Genomic DNA, 16,473 nt, shown 5'->3' with positions numbered 1-16,473 from the left:
AACGCCGGGACTCCGGACTCCGCCTTAAGTGGCCCCTGGCCCCGCCCCCCGCCCTTCTCCCAAGACCGTCCCACCCCCTCCCACCCGGGCAGAGGATCTGACCGGTCACTGTTGGTCCATTTTGCGACTGAAGTGTGTCCCATCCTGGAAACCAGGCAGACACCTGCCTAGGAAATCCTTGTAGCTTTACAGTCCTTGGCTACCTAGATAAACATCCTTTTACCTCCAAGCCTAAACTTGGAACCAAACCACCCTCCTCTGATACTTGGATTGGAATTTTTGCTCTCTCAAAGCCTACCCTGGCAGGCCATGCCCTCCCCTGTCATCCAGGAAGTATGGGTTCCAATTTCTGCTGAAGACCAGCCAAGCCCTTTGGGCATACAACCAGAACCTCCCTTCTCTATGGTCCTTCCCAGACCTCCCCCATTTCCATCTCTCCTCACATTCAGCAGTAACAAGGACTGGGAGGTGAGGATACCAAGGGCCCATTAACTTTACAGTTACAACTCTACAGTCTCTAGAACTCAATTAACTTTACAGTCTCCATTGGAACTCCCCCAGAACCAGGAACAGACCTTGGTACTTAGAGTCTGGTTTAGGACTTCCAACTTTTTCCCCTTCTCTTCTTTGCCAGTCATCTAATAGCTGCTTCTTTTCAAATGAATAACTTGTCAGTTGGAAGCTGCTGAAGGGCAGTGGACACTCAGTCTTCTCAAGAGGTAAGGCTCATTTCCCTTAACCTTCCATCTAGGCACCTCCCCAGCTTTCTCCCTCTCTGGACTCCCGGGGCTCTATTTTCAGCCACTCAGCTCTCAGAGGCACCACATCCAATTTCTATTGTTTAGAAATCATTTCTTCTGGCCTGGTGCAGTGGCTCACATCTGTAATCCCAGCACGTTGGGAGGCTGAGGTGGGCAGATCACGAGGTCAAGAGATCGAGACCATCCTGGCCAACATGGCGAAACCCCCTCTCTACTAAAAATACAAAAATCGGCTGGGCGTGGTGGCGCATGCCTGTAATCCCAGCTACTCGGGAGGCTGAGGCAGGAGAATTGCCTGAACCCGGGAAGCGGAGGTTGCGGTGAGCCAAGATTGCGCCATTACACTCCAGCCTGAGTAACGAGCGAGACTCTGTCTGAAAAAAAAAGTTTTTTTCTTTTTGCAATTCTCCTGCCTCAGCCTCCCAAGTAGCTGGGATTACAGGCACACGCCACCACGCCCAGCTGATTTCTGTATTTTTAGTAGAGACGGGGTTTCGCCATGTTGACCAGGACGGTCTCGATCTCTTGACCTCGTAAGCCACCTCGCCCGGCCATGAAAAAACCATTTCTTCTAAGAAGACTTCTGTCCCAACACTGCCCACCTGTGTTCCCTCGGGAACCAGTACTTAACTGCAGTAGTAGAACAGTATTAGACTTATCTGGCACCTTACTAGATGAAGCAGTCTTAAAAATACACATATTGTGTATCTCTAAGGCTAAGTGCCTACTCTACAGAAGGGTGCTCTGCAAGTATTTGTGGAATCTACACTTCTTTCATACTCACCCTCCCCTCACTGAGCTGTATGGCTAGCACTTACAGCAACTCTGTGTACATTAGCAAAAAACAGGCCAGGAACAGTGACTCACTCCTGTAATCCCAAAACTTTGGGAGGCTGAAGCAAAAATTGCTTAAGGCCATGAGTTCCAGACCAACCTGGTCAACGTAGTAGGACCCCGTTTCAAAAAAAAATGTTTTTTAATTAGTAGGGGGTGGTGGTACATGCCTGTAGTCTTAGGTACTCAGGAGGCTGAGGCATGAGGATCACTTGGGTACAACAGTTCAAGGTTGCAGTGAGCTAAGATCATGCTACTGCACTCTCGCCTGGGTGATAGACCCCCCTCCAAAAAAAGATGGCTGGGTGCCATGGCTCACCCCTGTAATCCCATCACTTTGGGAGGCCAAAGCAGGCGGATCGCTTGACCTCAGGAGTTCAGGACCAGTCTAGGCAACATGGCAAAACCCCATCTCTACTAAAAATACAAAAATTAGCCAGGCATGGTGGCATGCGTCTGTAGTCCTAGCTATTCTGGAGCCTGGAGCGGAAGAATGGCTTGAGCCCAGATTTCAGAGGTTGCAGTGAGCTGAGATCACACCACAGCACTCCAGCCGGTGATAGAGCCAGATCTTGTCTCGAAAGCACCCCCCCCACCACTTTTTTTTTTTACATCAGTGAAGATTTACAAGAAAACTATCATCCTAACTATCATCACAATGACTATGAGGCGAACAGTGTCCCTGGAAGTTGTGCAATGCAAAATCTATATAAACCGACGTTTTGAGCCCCTACCCCCAACATAGCACATGGGCTCTTCAAGAAACTGATGGCCTCTAGTAAAAAGCTAGGTTCTTCTCTCAGGTAGGAACTGAAAATCCTTGTCAGCCAGCCCCTTATTTTACTCTATATCTACCAGTTAAGCCAGGGAGAACAGGGCTGAAGGTGTGAGTGTACAGGGAGAGGTTATCCTACTCCTATGCCCACGTCCTACCCCCAATACTCAAGGTACAGAAACAAGGCCATGGATATGAGTAGTCAGGGGACAAGCAAGCTTTAAGCAAGGCTGAGGAAGGAGGAGTTTCCACTGCCAAAATGCATGGCCTAACACCCAATCCAAGTCCCCAAAGGATGCTAATATAGATGAAGGGGTAGGAAAAAGATGGTGGGCAGGACCCCTCTTATTTTCTTACTGGGCAGACTCAGGACTAGAAGGAGCAAGGCTGTTCAAATACACACAGAGACAGGTTCTTTAAAAAAACAAAGCAAACCCTGCGATCAACTTTATTGCTGATGGGTGAAGCCTCCTTCTCCTCCCTATGCCCTTGGTCTTTCTGGTGGTCCAAAGCCCCTCCAGGATAGCACAGTGCTTAGGCTCTGCTGGGCCAGAGGCAAGCGAGACAATCCACCCCCACAAGCCTGCCCTGGCCCAGTCCTTCCCCTGCCCCCTCCCACCCTATTGCACATCAGATCATGTAAACATGGCTATGGGCACAGCCCAGAACAGCAATGAGGCAGATTGATGTGTAAACGGATTTGGGACCAGGGCCAGACCCAGTCACCCAGCCCTACCCCATGCTGAGGCCACAGTTAAATATGGAAAAGCAGGGAGTCCTGGTCCTAAACTCTGGCTCAGATTATGCAACAGTGCAGATGGCTCAGTTCCCCTCTGCCACCCACCCTCTCAGATTCCAGGTCCTGAGGCCCAACTACCCTTGGGCTTCCCTCCAGGCCTAGGCAGCAGATGGCAGTGTCCAGCTTTTTCCCTCCCACCCCCAGCTGGAGGTCATTGGTGCTGGGTCTTCCTAGATGCCCGGGGGAAACCGGAGACAGGCAGCGGCAGTCTGTCCAGCCCTGGAGAAGAGAAGGAGATGGGCAGTCAAAAGCAGGTTAAAGGTCCATCCAGTCCATTAGGGACCAGACAACCAAGCCACAGAATGTGTGGATGAGGTACGTTACCCACAAAGCTGGAAGCATACCCTCTCCCCTGCTGAGATGACTCATGATCCAGAGTGTCCTAGATAACTACCACCCCACCACCCTGCACCCTTTCTCCCTCTCACCAAAGGCCCGGATCAGCTCTGCTCGCACAGCGGCAGTGAAGGTCTTCACCAGACAGAGTGTGGTGAGGCCTGCAAAGGCTGCGTTGTAGAGGAACACAATGTAGAAATTGCCCAGCCAGTTGAAGCGTCCAAAGTCACCCAGCAGGTCAAAGCGAGTGAGCCCTGAAGGACAAAGGCCAGGATGAGAGGTGGGCTCCCCAGGCCCTTTTCTGCTACCAGCCCAACTTACTGCTGCCTCCTGGTGGTCATATCTCAACATTGCAACTGATGGGTTGGTCTCTCCCAATTCTACCATTCAAAGCTATCTCAAGTGCAGTACCGGACAGTTCAAAGTGTCAGCAGCTAGGCCTGCTTCAACTTCACTTCCAGAGTCTGCCATCTTCTCCAGAGAGGCCTCCTCTGGCTCCTGGTGTTCCCGGGATCTCCCAGGGCCTACTACTTGTTCCTGGGCCTGGAACAAGCAGGTCATCAACTTTTTTTTTAGTAGACAGACCAGTGTGGTTGCTAAGCACTCAGACTGATCAGGCTGCTTTGGTTCATATCCCAACTCCACCCCTAAATAGCTGTGTGATCTGGGAAAATTCCTTAAATTTTCTGTGCCTCAGTTTCCTAAGAATTAAATGAGACAACACACATAAAGCACTGTCTGTGCCAGGCACTATTCTAACATTTACTGGGCCCTTCATAATAATAATATCATAAATCAAAAAACTCTGCTCCCCACCTTTAAATATTTTTACCTGCATCCAACCTAAAGGAACTAACTGGATGACCCACAAGCCAACTTTCTTACAGATTCCCCCGGCATAACTACAAACGGTAGAGTGTAAAGAATATAACATTAAGAATGAAATAGAGCTGTTTTTTGTTTAATTTGGTTTTGTTTTGAGACAGGGTCTTGCTCTGTTGCCCAGGCTGAAGTGCAGTGGCACAATCTTAGCTCCCTGTAGCCTCAAAGTCCTGGGCCCAAGCAGTCCTCTTGCCTCAGTCTCATACATAGCTAGGACAACAGATGTGTGCTACCACACCTGGCTAATTAAAAAAACTTTTTTTGTAGAGATAAGGTCTCACTATGTTGCTCAGGCTGGTCTAGGACCCCTGGCTTCAAGCAATCCTCCCACCTTGGCCTTCCAAAGTGCTGAGATTACAGGTTTAAGCCAACACGCCCAGCCGCTCTTGAACTTTTTAACCAGGTAATTCTAGATACAGCTCTAAAGGCAGGAAAAGGAATGAATGTATTATCTGACACCACAGTGTATAGAGTAAGCACTAGCCTGGGGTTCAGGAGACATTCTAGACTGACTTGACCTTGCCTCAAACTAGCTGTATAACTCTGGGTCAATCAGGTAGCTTCTCTGTTTATCATCTTTCAAATAGGAACATTTATTGGATTATTCACCCAGGGGAAAGACTTAGAAAAAAGTGTGCTCCCCGACCAAAAGGTAAAGTAAATGAGAGAGGCAGTGGGATGTAGCAAATGTAGAAAGTATGTACTTTGCAGCAACACTACCCTGAAGCTCAGTGTAGGCACTTCAAAGAGCCTCACTTTCCCCAACTGTATAATGGGGATAATACCGACTCTTGGGTTTGTTATGGGAATTAGAGAATGCATGTATATGAAGTGCCTGCTGGCTGGGCGCGGTGGCTCACACCTGTAATCCCAACACTTTGTGGGGCTGAGGCGGATGGATCACCTGAGGTTGGGAGTTTGAGACCAGCCTGACCAACATGGAGAAACCCTATCGCTACTAAAAAAATACAAAATTAGTTGGGCATGGTAGCGCACATCTGTAATCCCAGCTACTTGGGAGGCTGAAGCAGGAGAATTGCTTGAACCCGGAAGGTGGAAGTTGCAGTGAGCTGAAATAGTGCCACTGCACTCCAGCCTGGGCAACAAGAGCAAAACACTGTTTCAGAAAATAAAATAGAATAAAATGCCTGCTTTGCATCAGTAAGTACTCAAAACAATCCAGTTCCCTTATCTCCTCCTTTCGAAACTTACCCAGGGTTCGAGAAAAGACAGGAAGTGCTGAGCTTAGGACCAGGAGACAGACACAGTTCCCAATTATCTGGGTGGAAGTAGGGAAAGGAGAGGTGAGTGTAGAAGAGCTGTGGGCATTGAGTGCCCATCCACACCCCCGGGGTGGCTTCCCCTCCTCTCTCCCAGCTACCTGTGTCATGGTGGTGTCATGCCATCTGGGCCGCAGGCTCCGGAAGAGGGGAGAGCTATAGAACCCCACAACTGAGGACACCATTAGGTAACTGCCACTGCATTAAGGAAGAACTGGCTGGCTTCTAAAGATTAACATCTCATCTCAAGGGGAACAGAGCTCTCTCCCAGCCCACGCTTTTTTTTTTTTTTGAGACAGGGTCTCACTTTGTCACCCAGGCTGGAGTGCAGTGGCACAATTTCAGCTCACTGCAGCCTTGACCTTCTAGGCTCAAGTAATCTTCCCACGTCAGCCTCCTGAGTAGCTGGGGATGTAAGCACGCACAACCACATCTGGCTAATTTTTTGTAAAGACCGGGTTTCATCATGTTGCTCAGGCTGGTCTTGAAATCCTAAACTCAAGCAATCCACCTGCCTTAGCCTCCCAAAGTGCTAGGATTACAGGTGTGAGCCACTGCACCCGGCCTCTTTTATTTTCTTCTGATGAGATTCTACTGAACCACCAGCCCTTCTTTCAAAATTAAGTCTTTTCCTTCTTTCTGAATTGGAGGCTGATGAAGACTTGCCCCATTTCCCATCACTGTTGTTGCTCAGAGTCCCAAAGGAGACAAAGTCCAAGAAGTGCTCTGTCTAGAGTCACAGGAGACAGGTTTGGTGAACAGAGGTAATGATGGGTTTCCAGAAGGATACAAGATGAGTACAACCTGAATAACGGCACCAAAGGAGCCCAGCTTGGAGAAGGAGACCTGGCCTAGGGAGGCACCCTGAGGAATGGAGCAGTGCCACTGTGAGCATTCCCCACCAACAGCAAGCACTACCCAGCACCCAGCCTTCCTGCTGTTCTCAGCTTCTGCCTCCTCTCCCCAGCTATTCTTAGGCCCTCCCCAAAGGATATGGTGGGAGGGCAGCCTGGTACCTGCATGCCTCGGGGCATGGCAGCCTCATCGATGAGCAGCTCCAGGATGTGGATGGCCACAATGAGTACAGACAGGCCCTGTGTGAGGCAAGGTTAGACTCCCATCCCACCCCAGACCATGGCTGGACCCAGAGCTGAAGAAATGGGCAGAGACTCTGGTCCAACATTCTCAGTTTCCAAGACTAGCTCTGCTTCCAAGTGAGCTATGTGGGACCTTGTCAAGGTTGTTATTAGCAGCAGAGTGCCTTCGAGGACATTATAAGATATAACCCTTCTACGTGGAAGGATTGCAAAAAGGCAGAATAGGAAAAGGTACTTCTCTTCAATAAGATCTATTCCTGAGTCCATGGGGGAATAGACTAAATTTCAGTGCTTATTCTCATCCCAGGGCAAACCTGCACAACTACTCCTTGGCCCTGTGTGACCTTGGGTAAGTCACTCAACTCTGTCTCTTCATCTACAAAATGAGGATTAATGTGCTAAGCATAGGCAGGACATAAAAGTAGGCACTCAGTGAGAGGCAACTATTATTAATGATAACCAGGTCCCCACATCGCCTCCCCTCTCCCTGAGAAGGCCTCAAGTACTGAGGGTCCACTCCCCACCTCTAGGGCTGGTATACCCACTGTCAACACCAGCAAGCACAGCATGGCCAGGGGGTAGCCCAGGTTCCGCTGCCAGGCTGAAGCCTTCCGCCGCTTCTCTGTGTAGGGATGGGAAGCTGTCAGCAAGCACCGAGAACCAGGGGCTACTCTCCTTGGGGAAACCCATGTATCCCAAGCCCTACCAACCCACATACCCAGCAGGACCCTCTGTGTCTGCAGAGCCAGGACCTGTCTGTGTAACAGCTCCATGTCTAAAGGCAGCCAGCAGGAAGTAGGATCTGAGGGCAGAGAAGACGGTGTTGCTCCCAAGTCCTGTAGTCTCTCCCCAGGCCAAGCCCACCACCCCAGCAGGGAAGAACTGCAACTCACTACAAATCCTGCGGGTCAGGGCTGCTTCTTCAAAGGCTGAGCAGTACAGCTGCTCCTCCAAGTCTTCCAGCAGCTAGGGGCAGGGGAAAGGAAGAGACTAACTGTCAGAGGCTCCCTGACCCAAAGGCCCCAGGAGAACCCTGTTCCTCCCAGGGCTCCATAGTCCCAGTCCTTCCCCAAAACCTCATTCACCACCTTGTGGCCGACAACTCTGCCCAATCCCTCCCAAATGCCTTGAGTTCTGCCCTGCATGTCTGGTGACCAGCTCTGGATGATAGGGGTACAGGATACAGGAACCAACAAAGGCTGTAGCCCTCTCCAAGTTGTGCACTATACAACCATAGAGTTGTTTCATTGTTTGCTCCAGTTCTGCAGGAAGCTCACCCTGCAGGATCAAAGACCAAGGAATACCACATACCCGGGGCTTGACCAGCAGCTTCCCAGTGACCGAGAACATTCGGGCAAGACCCAGTGGAGTACACACTGTGGGGACAAGAGTCAGTCACCTGCCAGACCCTGCGCTCCACCCCTTCCCTAACATGCCCCTCCATTCCCTCTCCTTCTAGCCTGGTTAGTCTGGCCCAAGGACCCTATCCATTCCCTCCCAGACCCTGTACACTCACCCAGGAGTAGAAGAACCCCAAGGAAGGAGATGCATGAGTAGAGGTAGGGGAGATAATACTCCCAGAAGTCTAAGGATAAAAAGAGAGGCATGTCAGCTCATTTCTCCTTGCTCACTGGGGGCTGACAGGCCTCAGAATCTAAACAAGGGCACAGTCCCCAAAGGGGTTAGGCAAGTAATATAAATGAAGAAAGCTGGCCAACATTAGCAGAAGAGCGAGAGGCAGGACCTATAGTAAACTGGAGATCCTAACCCCGAACAAAAGGGCACAACTGCTATTTGGCCCCCATCACCAGGGACTAATGTAGCCAGATCTTCTCCTTGTCAAGCATAGTTAGATATCGGCATATTAATGTGAAATCTCCCAATTTAAAATGTAAGTAACTAAATAATATATATTTCAAAAACCATTGCATGGGCCCAGTGAAACATTTCTGCAGGTTGGATTTGGCCAGAAGTCTATCAGCTTGAAAGTTCAGTCTTAAGGGAAAAGGTGCCACCTTCTCCACTTTAGAGGGTTACAGTCATTCCAGGCAGGGGGAGATAGGCCAACTGAAGAGTCACACAGCCTGGAGGAAGCTGGGCTGCTCACCATAGAGTGACTCTCTGCTGGCCTTGTTGTTGTCCACAATGGCTAATGCCACCCACACCATACCCAGCACCAGCAGTGTGAGGAGCATCAACATCACCACCGTCTCATAAACACGGCCCAGGACACCCTATGAGAGGAGGCAATAGATGAAGGGGAAAAGGAGGTTAACATCAGGGCAGCGTGGGGAAGGAAGGACATCGGAGATGGCGGATGGCCTGCAGGAACCAGAGATCTGGATTCAGGAGATAAGAGATGGTTTTCCTCTTATTCTGCTGTTGCTGTCTTCCCACTCCCCAGTTAAGGTCACCCCACATACTGGGTGTTCTTCATTTGCATCTCCTTTCCCCAGACCCATTCCTTATGCTCTCTGTTCTGGGAGGCTGACCTCTGAGGTCTGCATCCCACAAGCTCTTTGCCCTCTGGTTTGGCATCCAGGAGAATGGAAAGTAGAAAAGAGGTAAGGGTATGTTTCCTGTGCTTCCTCCCACCTTTGCCACCATGGTTTTGGTGGTGACTATCACTAAGATAACAGCTCCTCTCTGGGTAGCTTCACATCCCTGGCTTCAGCTATTGGGAGGTTCTAGAAACCATTTCCTCCCTTTGTCCCTAGAGGCCTAAAGGTGGAAATAACTTCCTGCTGTCACTAGAGCCTCAAACTTCCTTTAACTAAAACTCTGCAAATAGCCTCTTTATTAAAATCTCTTCAGTTGAACTATGTGAAAGGAATTCCATTTCCTGCCTGGATACATATCCCTACTTACCTTTCTGGAGCCAGCAAAGCCCTCGGACTCAGTGAAGAAATATGCAAAGGGCATAAGGAAGATGAGGGATAGGTTGGAGAAGAGAAAAACAAGGTTCCAGAGGCCTAGAACAAAAAAGGAAAAGAAGAGGTGATCAGTAAGGGGAGAGGCAACCCATAGGAGACTGACCATTTGCAGAAGCAGAAAGGTGTAACATATGACTGATTGACCCAGGACTGCCTGAGTCTATTCGCTCTCTGCTCCCTATCCCCACCCCAGGCCACCTCCAGGAACCACACACCATGGATGAGGGAGCCGTTGAGCCACTGGATGTAGTAGTTCCGAGGCAGGGAGAGCAGCACCTCATTGCTGATGATGGAGAAGGGCAGGAGCAGGACAGCACCCAGGGCAACTGCCAGGGTAAAGGTGCACAGCTCAAGCCTGGGCAGAGAAAGGGAGAGTGTCCTTGCTTAGCTCAGGACTCACTACCCTGTGCTGGAGAAGCCCCATTTGCCCTGAGGGCACCTGTGGCTTTGAGAACCAGCTATAGCAATGACAGAGCAATGGAAGGAGCTGTCCAGCTGGGGTTCTACCCACTGCCGCCCCTCCCTAGTCCTTTACCTCCAGGTAAGCCGGAGCACATGGGATGGGCAGAGCCTCAGGCATTCATGGGAACCTGGTCACCTGCCATGACACATGCCTAGGCTGTCCCAGGAATGTGGTCCTCCTATAGATGCCAGGTATGTAGGTTATGCCAGGTATGATTCCAAAGCTAGGGGGCCTGGCTTCTCTTCTTTGCTCAGGGATATGGATTTTTTTTTTTTTTTGAGATGGAGTCCCGCTCTGTCACCAGGCTGGAGTGCAGTGGCGCAATCTTGGCTCACTGCAACCTGTCTCCTGGGTTCAAGCAATTCTCCTGCCTCAGCCTCCCAAGTAGCTGGGACTACAGGTGCATATCACCACGCCCAGCTAATTTTTGTAATTTTAGTAGAGACAGCGTTTCACCATGTTGGCCAGGATGGTCTTGATCTCTTGACCTCATGATCGGCTCGCCTCAGCCTCCCAAAGTGCTGGGATTACAGGCGTGAGCCACCGTGCCCAGCCTAGGTATATGAATTTCTGAGCTTGCCTCTTTTAGACCAGATAAGCACAGGTTCATCCCATATGGCTATGCCCTGCACAAAGGCACGAGGGCAAAGGAGGAAAAGGAGAAACTGAAACCTATCTTCATAGCCAAGGCTATGCCCAGGGCTGCATCCACTGAAGAGGGGCACTTCTATCTCATTGGTCCATCAAGGGTGGAGGACCGCCTTCTGATCTATTGACTTGGAGGAGTCATCACTCTCTCATTCTCCGTATGTGCTAGTGAACATTAGCAGCCTGGAATGAGCCTTCCTCTCAGACCAAGCATGCCCCTCCCTCAGGGGTTCCCACCTTCCCCACACCCTGCTCTTTTTCCATCAATCTGCATCCCCACTCCATTCCCTCCCTACTGGCTGCTGGGAGTTGAAGCCAAGCTGGAGCCATTTTCAGTGACTCAGGCCCCAGCTGACGCTCCTGGCCATGAGTCTCCCAGAAGCTCCTGGCCTAACCAGGGAGACAGGAACAGCAGCTTTTCTGAGCGTCCCCAGGATGAGGTAAAGCCAGAAGAAGCAAGAAATGGGGTGGAAGCAGAAACTCTCTCTTCACTGTGTGTGACTTCCCTCTTCTCCCTCCAGCTCCAGGGCCTCCCTGGATCCCAGTTCCTAAAGACCACTGGTGTCAGTTGCTGAGGCAGGGACACTTACGCAATCTTGTTGACTGTGGCATCTTCATCATCCACTATAAGAGACAGAGGCATGGGGAAGAGGCAGGACATCAGTGGACACCTCTGAGGCCATCTGTATTACAATGTGCTCCCCACCCCATCCCTGCCCCCTGAAAGAAGGCAGAGCTAAACAGGAGGCTCCGGAAGGCCACACATTATGAACCCCATAGCCTGTTCTCCAGCCAAGGTGGCAGCTTAAAAAGCAGTGGTCCCAGGTGGAGAGAATATAGGCCAGATATTCCTATACGTCTTTCCTCCTCCCTAGATCTCATCCATCACAGGTTCCTCTTTATAGCTCAAAGTATTAATATAATAAACAATTATTGGCTTGTTATATCAGTGGCTGGGTCCAGGAAAGGGAAAAGAGAGGAAGGAGAAGGACAGATTCACAGAGAAAGTCCCCAGGGGAATTACTTTAGGGTAACTGCCTTGTTGAGTAGGGACTCATCCTGAGCCATCATGAGAGAAGGAAAGGCTGGGGCTAGGAAATGGGGCAAGTGTGCCCCCACTCCCAATTACACAATGTCCAGGGAAGGAAAGCTGCAATCTGAGCATACTCAGCCTCCCCATAAAGAGAAAGGCCACCATCACCAGGTGTCCCAGTCATCAGGGAGGTCTCTGGTCCCGGCTATGGGAACACCAGGAAAGGAGACGACATAGAACCTGTGCCCATAATGACATTCGCCTGGCAGTTGCCCACTTCAGGTTCACAAAGGGCTTTCACATTAACCGTCTCCTTTGGTCCACACAATGGAGTAGGTAGACATTGTAGTATAACACTGAGGATCAAAAATATTACATGACTTGCCCAGCAGACACTTCCACCTAGCTGCCCTCCCCAGTGACTGTGTAGGAAGGGACACTGAAGAGGCAAAGACTCCAGAACAGCCCCACTCAGCCGCTGCTCCTTTCCCAGTGGACACCATAGGCCCATTCCCCTGAGGCTGGCCCATGGCAACAAGGACTCTGGAAGAAGGGAGGGAAGTCACAGTACCTGTGGTGAATTCAGCAGGCTTCTTGAAGCGGGTCAGGAAGATATGGCAGAGGAGGTACAGTGTTGCAAACAGAAGTGTTGAGATCTGTGGCAGAATGTGAGCTAGGATGAGAAGCTCTAACCTTCAGCATACTCCACAGCCCCAAGAGCCTTTCTGTTAATTCCATGGCATCAATTCCTCAAGATAAGGCTCCATACTTCCAGGAGTTCCATCGGAGCCTTATCTTGAGGCTTTGATCCCAGAGATTTCCCAGGTACCTCCTTCTAGTCAGGGCCCCAGGGGCCTCTAAGACAGGCCAGACAGGGGCTGCCCCATGCACCTGGGGAAATAGCACCATACCCAGCCCTGCAAGGACTTTTCTGGGAGAAAACAGCTTCAGCCCAACTCTGGTTGGTAAATGGGTAAAAGAAAACTCCTAGATATGCACAATGCACACTTATCTAAAACCGGCTACAGAACCGGAGGGAATTTACTCTGAGCACACTATTGGAAAGGGAAGCAGGTGTGAGGGGAGGAAGATGTCTGAATTGTCCTGGCACCCCATTGCTACCACACCCTCCTACCTCCACCCACACTGCTGCCTTGACCCAAAGTAGGTGTCATGTTTCTAGACCAAGTCACAACTTCTATGCCATGCTTATCCAGGGACCCTGAAAGATCAGGTCTGCTCTGCACCAAACCAGAGCCTCATTTAATCCTCTACCCCTAAATGGGCTTTAGTTGGGGCCCAACATCTACAACGTTTCTAGAGCTGGCTGGACTGCCAAGTGACAGTGATGGCAGAACTTGGCCAGGTTAATCTGCATATTCATTCCTACCCTACCCCAGGTAAGCTGCTACTGCCCAGAGGAAGACCCATTGGCCAGCTTGGCTCTAATCAAGACCAGAGAATATTGGCCGGACATAGTGGCTCATGCCTGTAATCCCAGCACTTTGAGAGGCCAAGGCAGGTGGATCACTTGAGGTCAAGAGTTCGAGACAAGCCTGACCAACATGATGAAACCCTGTCTCTACTAAAAATATAAAAATTAGCTGGATGTGGTGGTGGAGGCCTGTAATCTCAGCTACTCGGGAGTCTGAAGCACGAGAATCACTAGAACCTGGGAGGTGGAGGTTGCAGTGAGCAGAGATCACACCACTGCACTCCAGCCTGGGTGACAGAGTGAGACTAGGTCTCAAAAAAAATCCAGAGAGTCTCAAGAAGAGAAGTTATTGTGTTTGAATAGGCCAAGAGGACAGGGTCAGTTTCATGGGTCTTCCCATCTCCAAAAAGGGCTGACCCCACAGGGAATCCACATACAGCTATCTACACAAGGAGGGAAGAATCCACAGAGACGCAGGAGAACCATCGACGTGGAACAAAGTCATAGCTTTTGACATTAAGGAAATAGAATAGAAGGAGCCACTCAGGGCAGGGCGCGATGGCTCACGCCTGTAATCCCAGCACTTTGGGAGGTCAAGGTAGGTGGATCACGAGGTCAGGAGTTTGAGACCAGCCTGGCCAATATGGTGAAACCCCATATCTACTAAAAATACAAAAATTAGCCAGGCATGGTGGTGTATGCCTATAGTCCCAGCTACTTGGGAGGATGAGGAAGAAGAATCGCTTGAACCTGGGAAGCAGAGGTTGCAGAGAGCTGAGATTGCACCACTGCACTCCAGCCTGGGCGACAGAGTGACAGACTGAGACTCCGTCTCAAAAATAAATGAATGAATAAATAAATAAATAAAGGAGCCACTCAGATTGTAGCTGCAGGATTAGCCTGTGTTCTGCCCTGGGCTTGCGTAATAGCTGGGAAGGTGGGAGGGCTCAAAAGGTCATGCTGAAGTTCCACGCAGTTACAGAGGAGGCTAAGTTGTTCTCTAGCCTCCTTATGAGAGCCAGGTGGGGGAGGCACCAGAAGTCTCCAGGCTGCCCTTAGCCAGCTCGAGGGACTAAAGGAATGGGGGAGACATCCAGGAGGCTGCTTCTGTCCAAGGTCTCATCCCTCCCTGTTCTCTAGGAATGTAAGCCTCTGGCCCAACACTGTCTCAAGGCCAAGGTGTGCCTCTGCAATATGCCCAACCCACCATGTGGACTGTCCACCAAGGAACACACGAGGAAGGCTTGCCAAAAGCATACTTCTACTAGAGTTGCACACGCAGACTAATATACTTTCCAGTCCTCACAGATAAGAGCAGACCTAATTATGTCCTGGCTCAATTTACCCCTCCTCCTATCAGGCTGCCCAGGGCTGGCTAGAGCCCAGCCTGAGAAAAATGAAGGGAATGACCCCAACACTGGGTTCCCCCACTTATTAATATTTCTTTCTGTTTTTCCAAACCAATCCCTTTCCATTTAGTATTTGGGGATGAGGGTTGCCCCGGGGAGCTCTGGGAAACGAAACAGAGAAGAAACCAGAGAAGTGAGAATTCAAAGCAAGGCTGAGGACTCCCTAAGCTCCACTGGGTACTCCTACCCCAGAAGTGGAGTCCACTTCTGTGCGGCAGGTTCAGCTGTCGCTTTAAGTGGCAGGGAGGGCGTAAGGAAGAGCAACCAGGTACCTTCTGAAGCACAGGGAGGACCACTGACCCGGGAAACCCTGGAATGGCTGGGAGGCTGGGAACCCAGTCTTGCAGGGTTTCAAACAAACACTAATGAGAAAGAAAAAAGACGGGGGGAGAACTTGGTTGTTCCTCATCTCTACATATTAGAATCTACCCCAGTAAGAGTCCTTTCTTCCAAAGCAGGAGACGACCCAATTCCCCAGATTTCTCACAGCTGCCATCCCTACGTCTCTCGTCTTTTCTGGAATCAAGCTCAATGTAACGACGTCTCCCCTTCGTCCAATGTCAGCTGGGTTTGCTCTCAATTCAGTCTGAGTGCAAGTAAAGTCATCCCTCCTCCAGTATCAGACTAGGGCGGACTCCGCAGGCCCTCAGACTCCGGAGACCCCCGACAGGAAGACGCGCGGGGTGAGTGGTGGGAGGGAAGGCCGGGGGAGGGGCGTGTGGGGAGGAACGGAAACGGCGGCCTTTGTTTACCGCGCAGGGACCCAGTCGATCCCATCTGGGGGTTCGCCAGCCGGGCACCCGCCCTTCTGCCCAGACTGAGGCCTCTGTCGCCCGCCGCTGGTCCAGGCAGAGTTTGACGGCGCTCTGAAGCTCGGACACCAACCCCCCTTCTCCCGCAACCGCCGCTTCTCCCCGCCGGGGTCCCGCACTCACAATGCACTCGCGGACCCTCTCGTGAAAGAGCTGTTCTCGCACCGATAGCACTTCGTAGTCAGCTGCTTCCATACTCTGCTCAGCATGACTGGAGTAGGGGTGCCTCCGGGCCCGGGGAGGACAAGCGGGGAGGAAGCCGCCGCCGCCGCCGCCGGACACCCGGACCCAGCCTAGGAGCCTTTCCTCGCAGCCTGCGACAGAAACTCGGAGCGGTCTGGGGCTCCGACACAGTCATCCACACGCCCCGCCCTTAAAGGGGCAGGCACCACCCGCCTCGTTTTAAGTGCTCGGGCGTCCTTTTGCTCCCTCCCCTTTAAGGTAGGTCCGCCATCAAGTTTCAACGCAAACACCCGCCGCTAGGCTCGCTACAGGGAAGCGCCGCTGAGGTTCCGTCTTTTTAAGAGATTGAGTGACGACACAAGAGATGGGCGGGTTCCTTCCAGGGGGAGGAACTCATTGGCTCCTGGAGAGCTGCCGCTCATCGCTGGAAGAGCGTTGATAGGCTCGCTCCGTGAAGGAAGGTGGGATCTTGTGAGCTTACGGCTGCTCATACTAAAATTGAGGCACTGCCTTTCTCATCTCGAAAAGTGACGGTTCCTGGGTTTCAGTAGCAGCTGGTATTTTAGTTTGACCTTGGTTAAATGAACCATTTGGATCAGTCCAGCCAGGCAGGATGTGAGGGCACCCTAGGGGTTCTGAAAAGTACCGCTGCCCAGTAACCCATGGTAGCAGTATTTTCTGTGTGTTTGTGTTGGGGTGCTCCTCCCCACACCCTCACTCTGCCTTTCTGCCGCCAGGAGTTTTCAATCATTTTTGTGGAAGGCCTAGTGTGTGCTAGATCAAATACTGAAAA

The 16,473-nt window shown here is 51.1% G+C and overlaps 1 protein-coding gene across 3 annotated transcripts; it reads right to left on the bottom strand.

Moving 5' to 3' along the window:
- Positions 1-2,785: 2,785 nt before the first annotated feature.
- LMBR1L (limb development membrane protein 1 like) lies at positions 2,786-15,872 on the bottom strand. 3 transcript variants are annotated; one of them, XM_002752428.5, is made up of 17 exons: positions 15,621-15,872; positions 12,413-12,497; positions 11,399-11,432; positions 9,913-10,052; positions 9,633-9,736; positions 8,872-8,998; positions 8,281-8,349; positions 8,076-8,140; positions 7,658-7,730; positions 7,483-7,566; positions 7,310-7,386; positions 6,684-6,761; positions 6,458-6,531; positions 5,769-5,859; positions 5,600-5,666; positions 3,598-3,759; positions 2,786-3,388 (listed from the first exon to the last, which is right to left on the bottom strand). In XM_002752428.5, the coding sequence occupies exons 1-17, from the start codon at positions 15,690-15,692 to the stop codon at positions 3,321-3,323; spliced, it is 1,470 nt and encodes a 489-aa protein (XP_002752474.1). In that variant the 5' UTR covers positions 15,693-15,872; the 3' UTR covers positions 2,786-3,320. The 3 variants fall into 3 exon arrangements, with proteins under 3 accessions (XP_002752474.1, XP_035112822.1, XP_035112821.1); XM_035256931.3 differs by having other exon boundaries at positions 6,377-6,471; XM_035256930.3 differs by lacking the exon at positions 15,621-15,872 and adding an exon at positions 15,438-15,572.
- Positions 15,873-16,473: the final 601 nt, after the last annotated feature.

This window comes from Callithrix jacchus, chromosome 9 (genome assembly GCF_049354715.1).
Source record: "Callithrix jacchus isolate 240 chromosome 9, calJac240_pri, whole genome shotgun sequence".
NCBI classification, from domain to species: Eukaryota; Metazoa; Chordata; class Mammalia; order Primates; family Cebidae; genus Callithrix; species Callithrix jacchus.
Note: the sequence above shows the minus strand (reverse complement) of the source record. Positions and strands in the feature narration are given on the sequence as shown.

Bases quoted from the DNA above. Each gene is read 5' to 3' on its own strand.
- LMBR1L (XM_035256931.3), bottom strand. From the start codon at position 15,692: ATGGAAGCAGCTGACTACGAAGTGCTATCGGTGCGAGAACAGCTCTTT. The intron at 8,999-9,632 runs GTAAGTAGGGAT...CTCCTCTCATAG, and splicing joins GCTTTGCTGGCTCCAGAAAG to GGTGTCCTGGGCCGTGTTTA. The intron at 5,667-5,768 runs GTAGCTGGGAGA...ACTTCCACCCAG, and splicing joins ATGACACCACCATGACACAG to ATAATTGGGAACTGTGTCTG.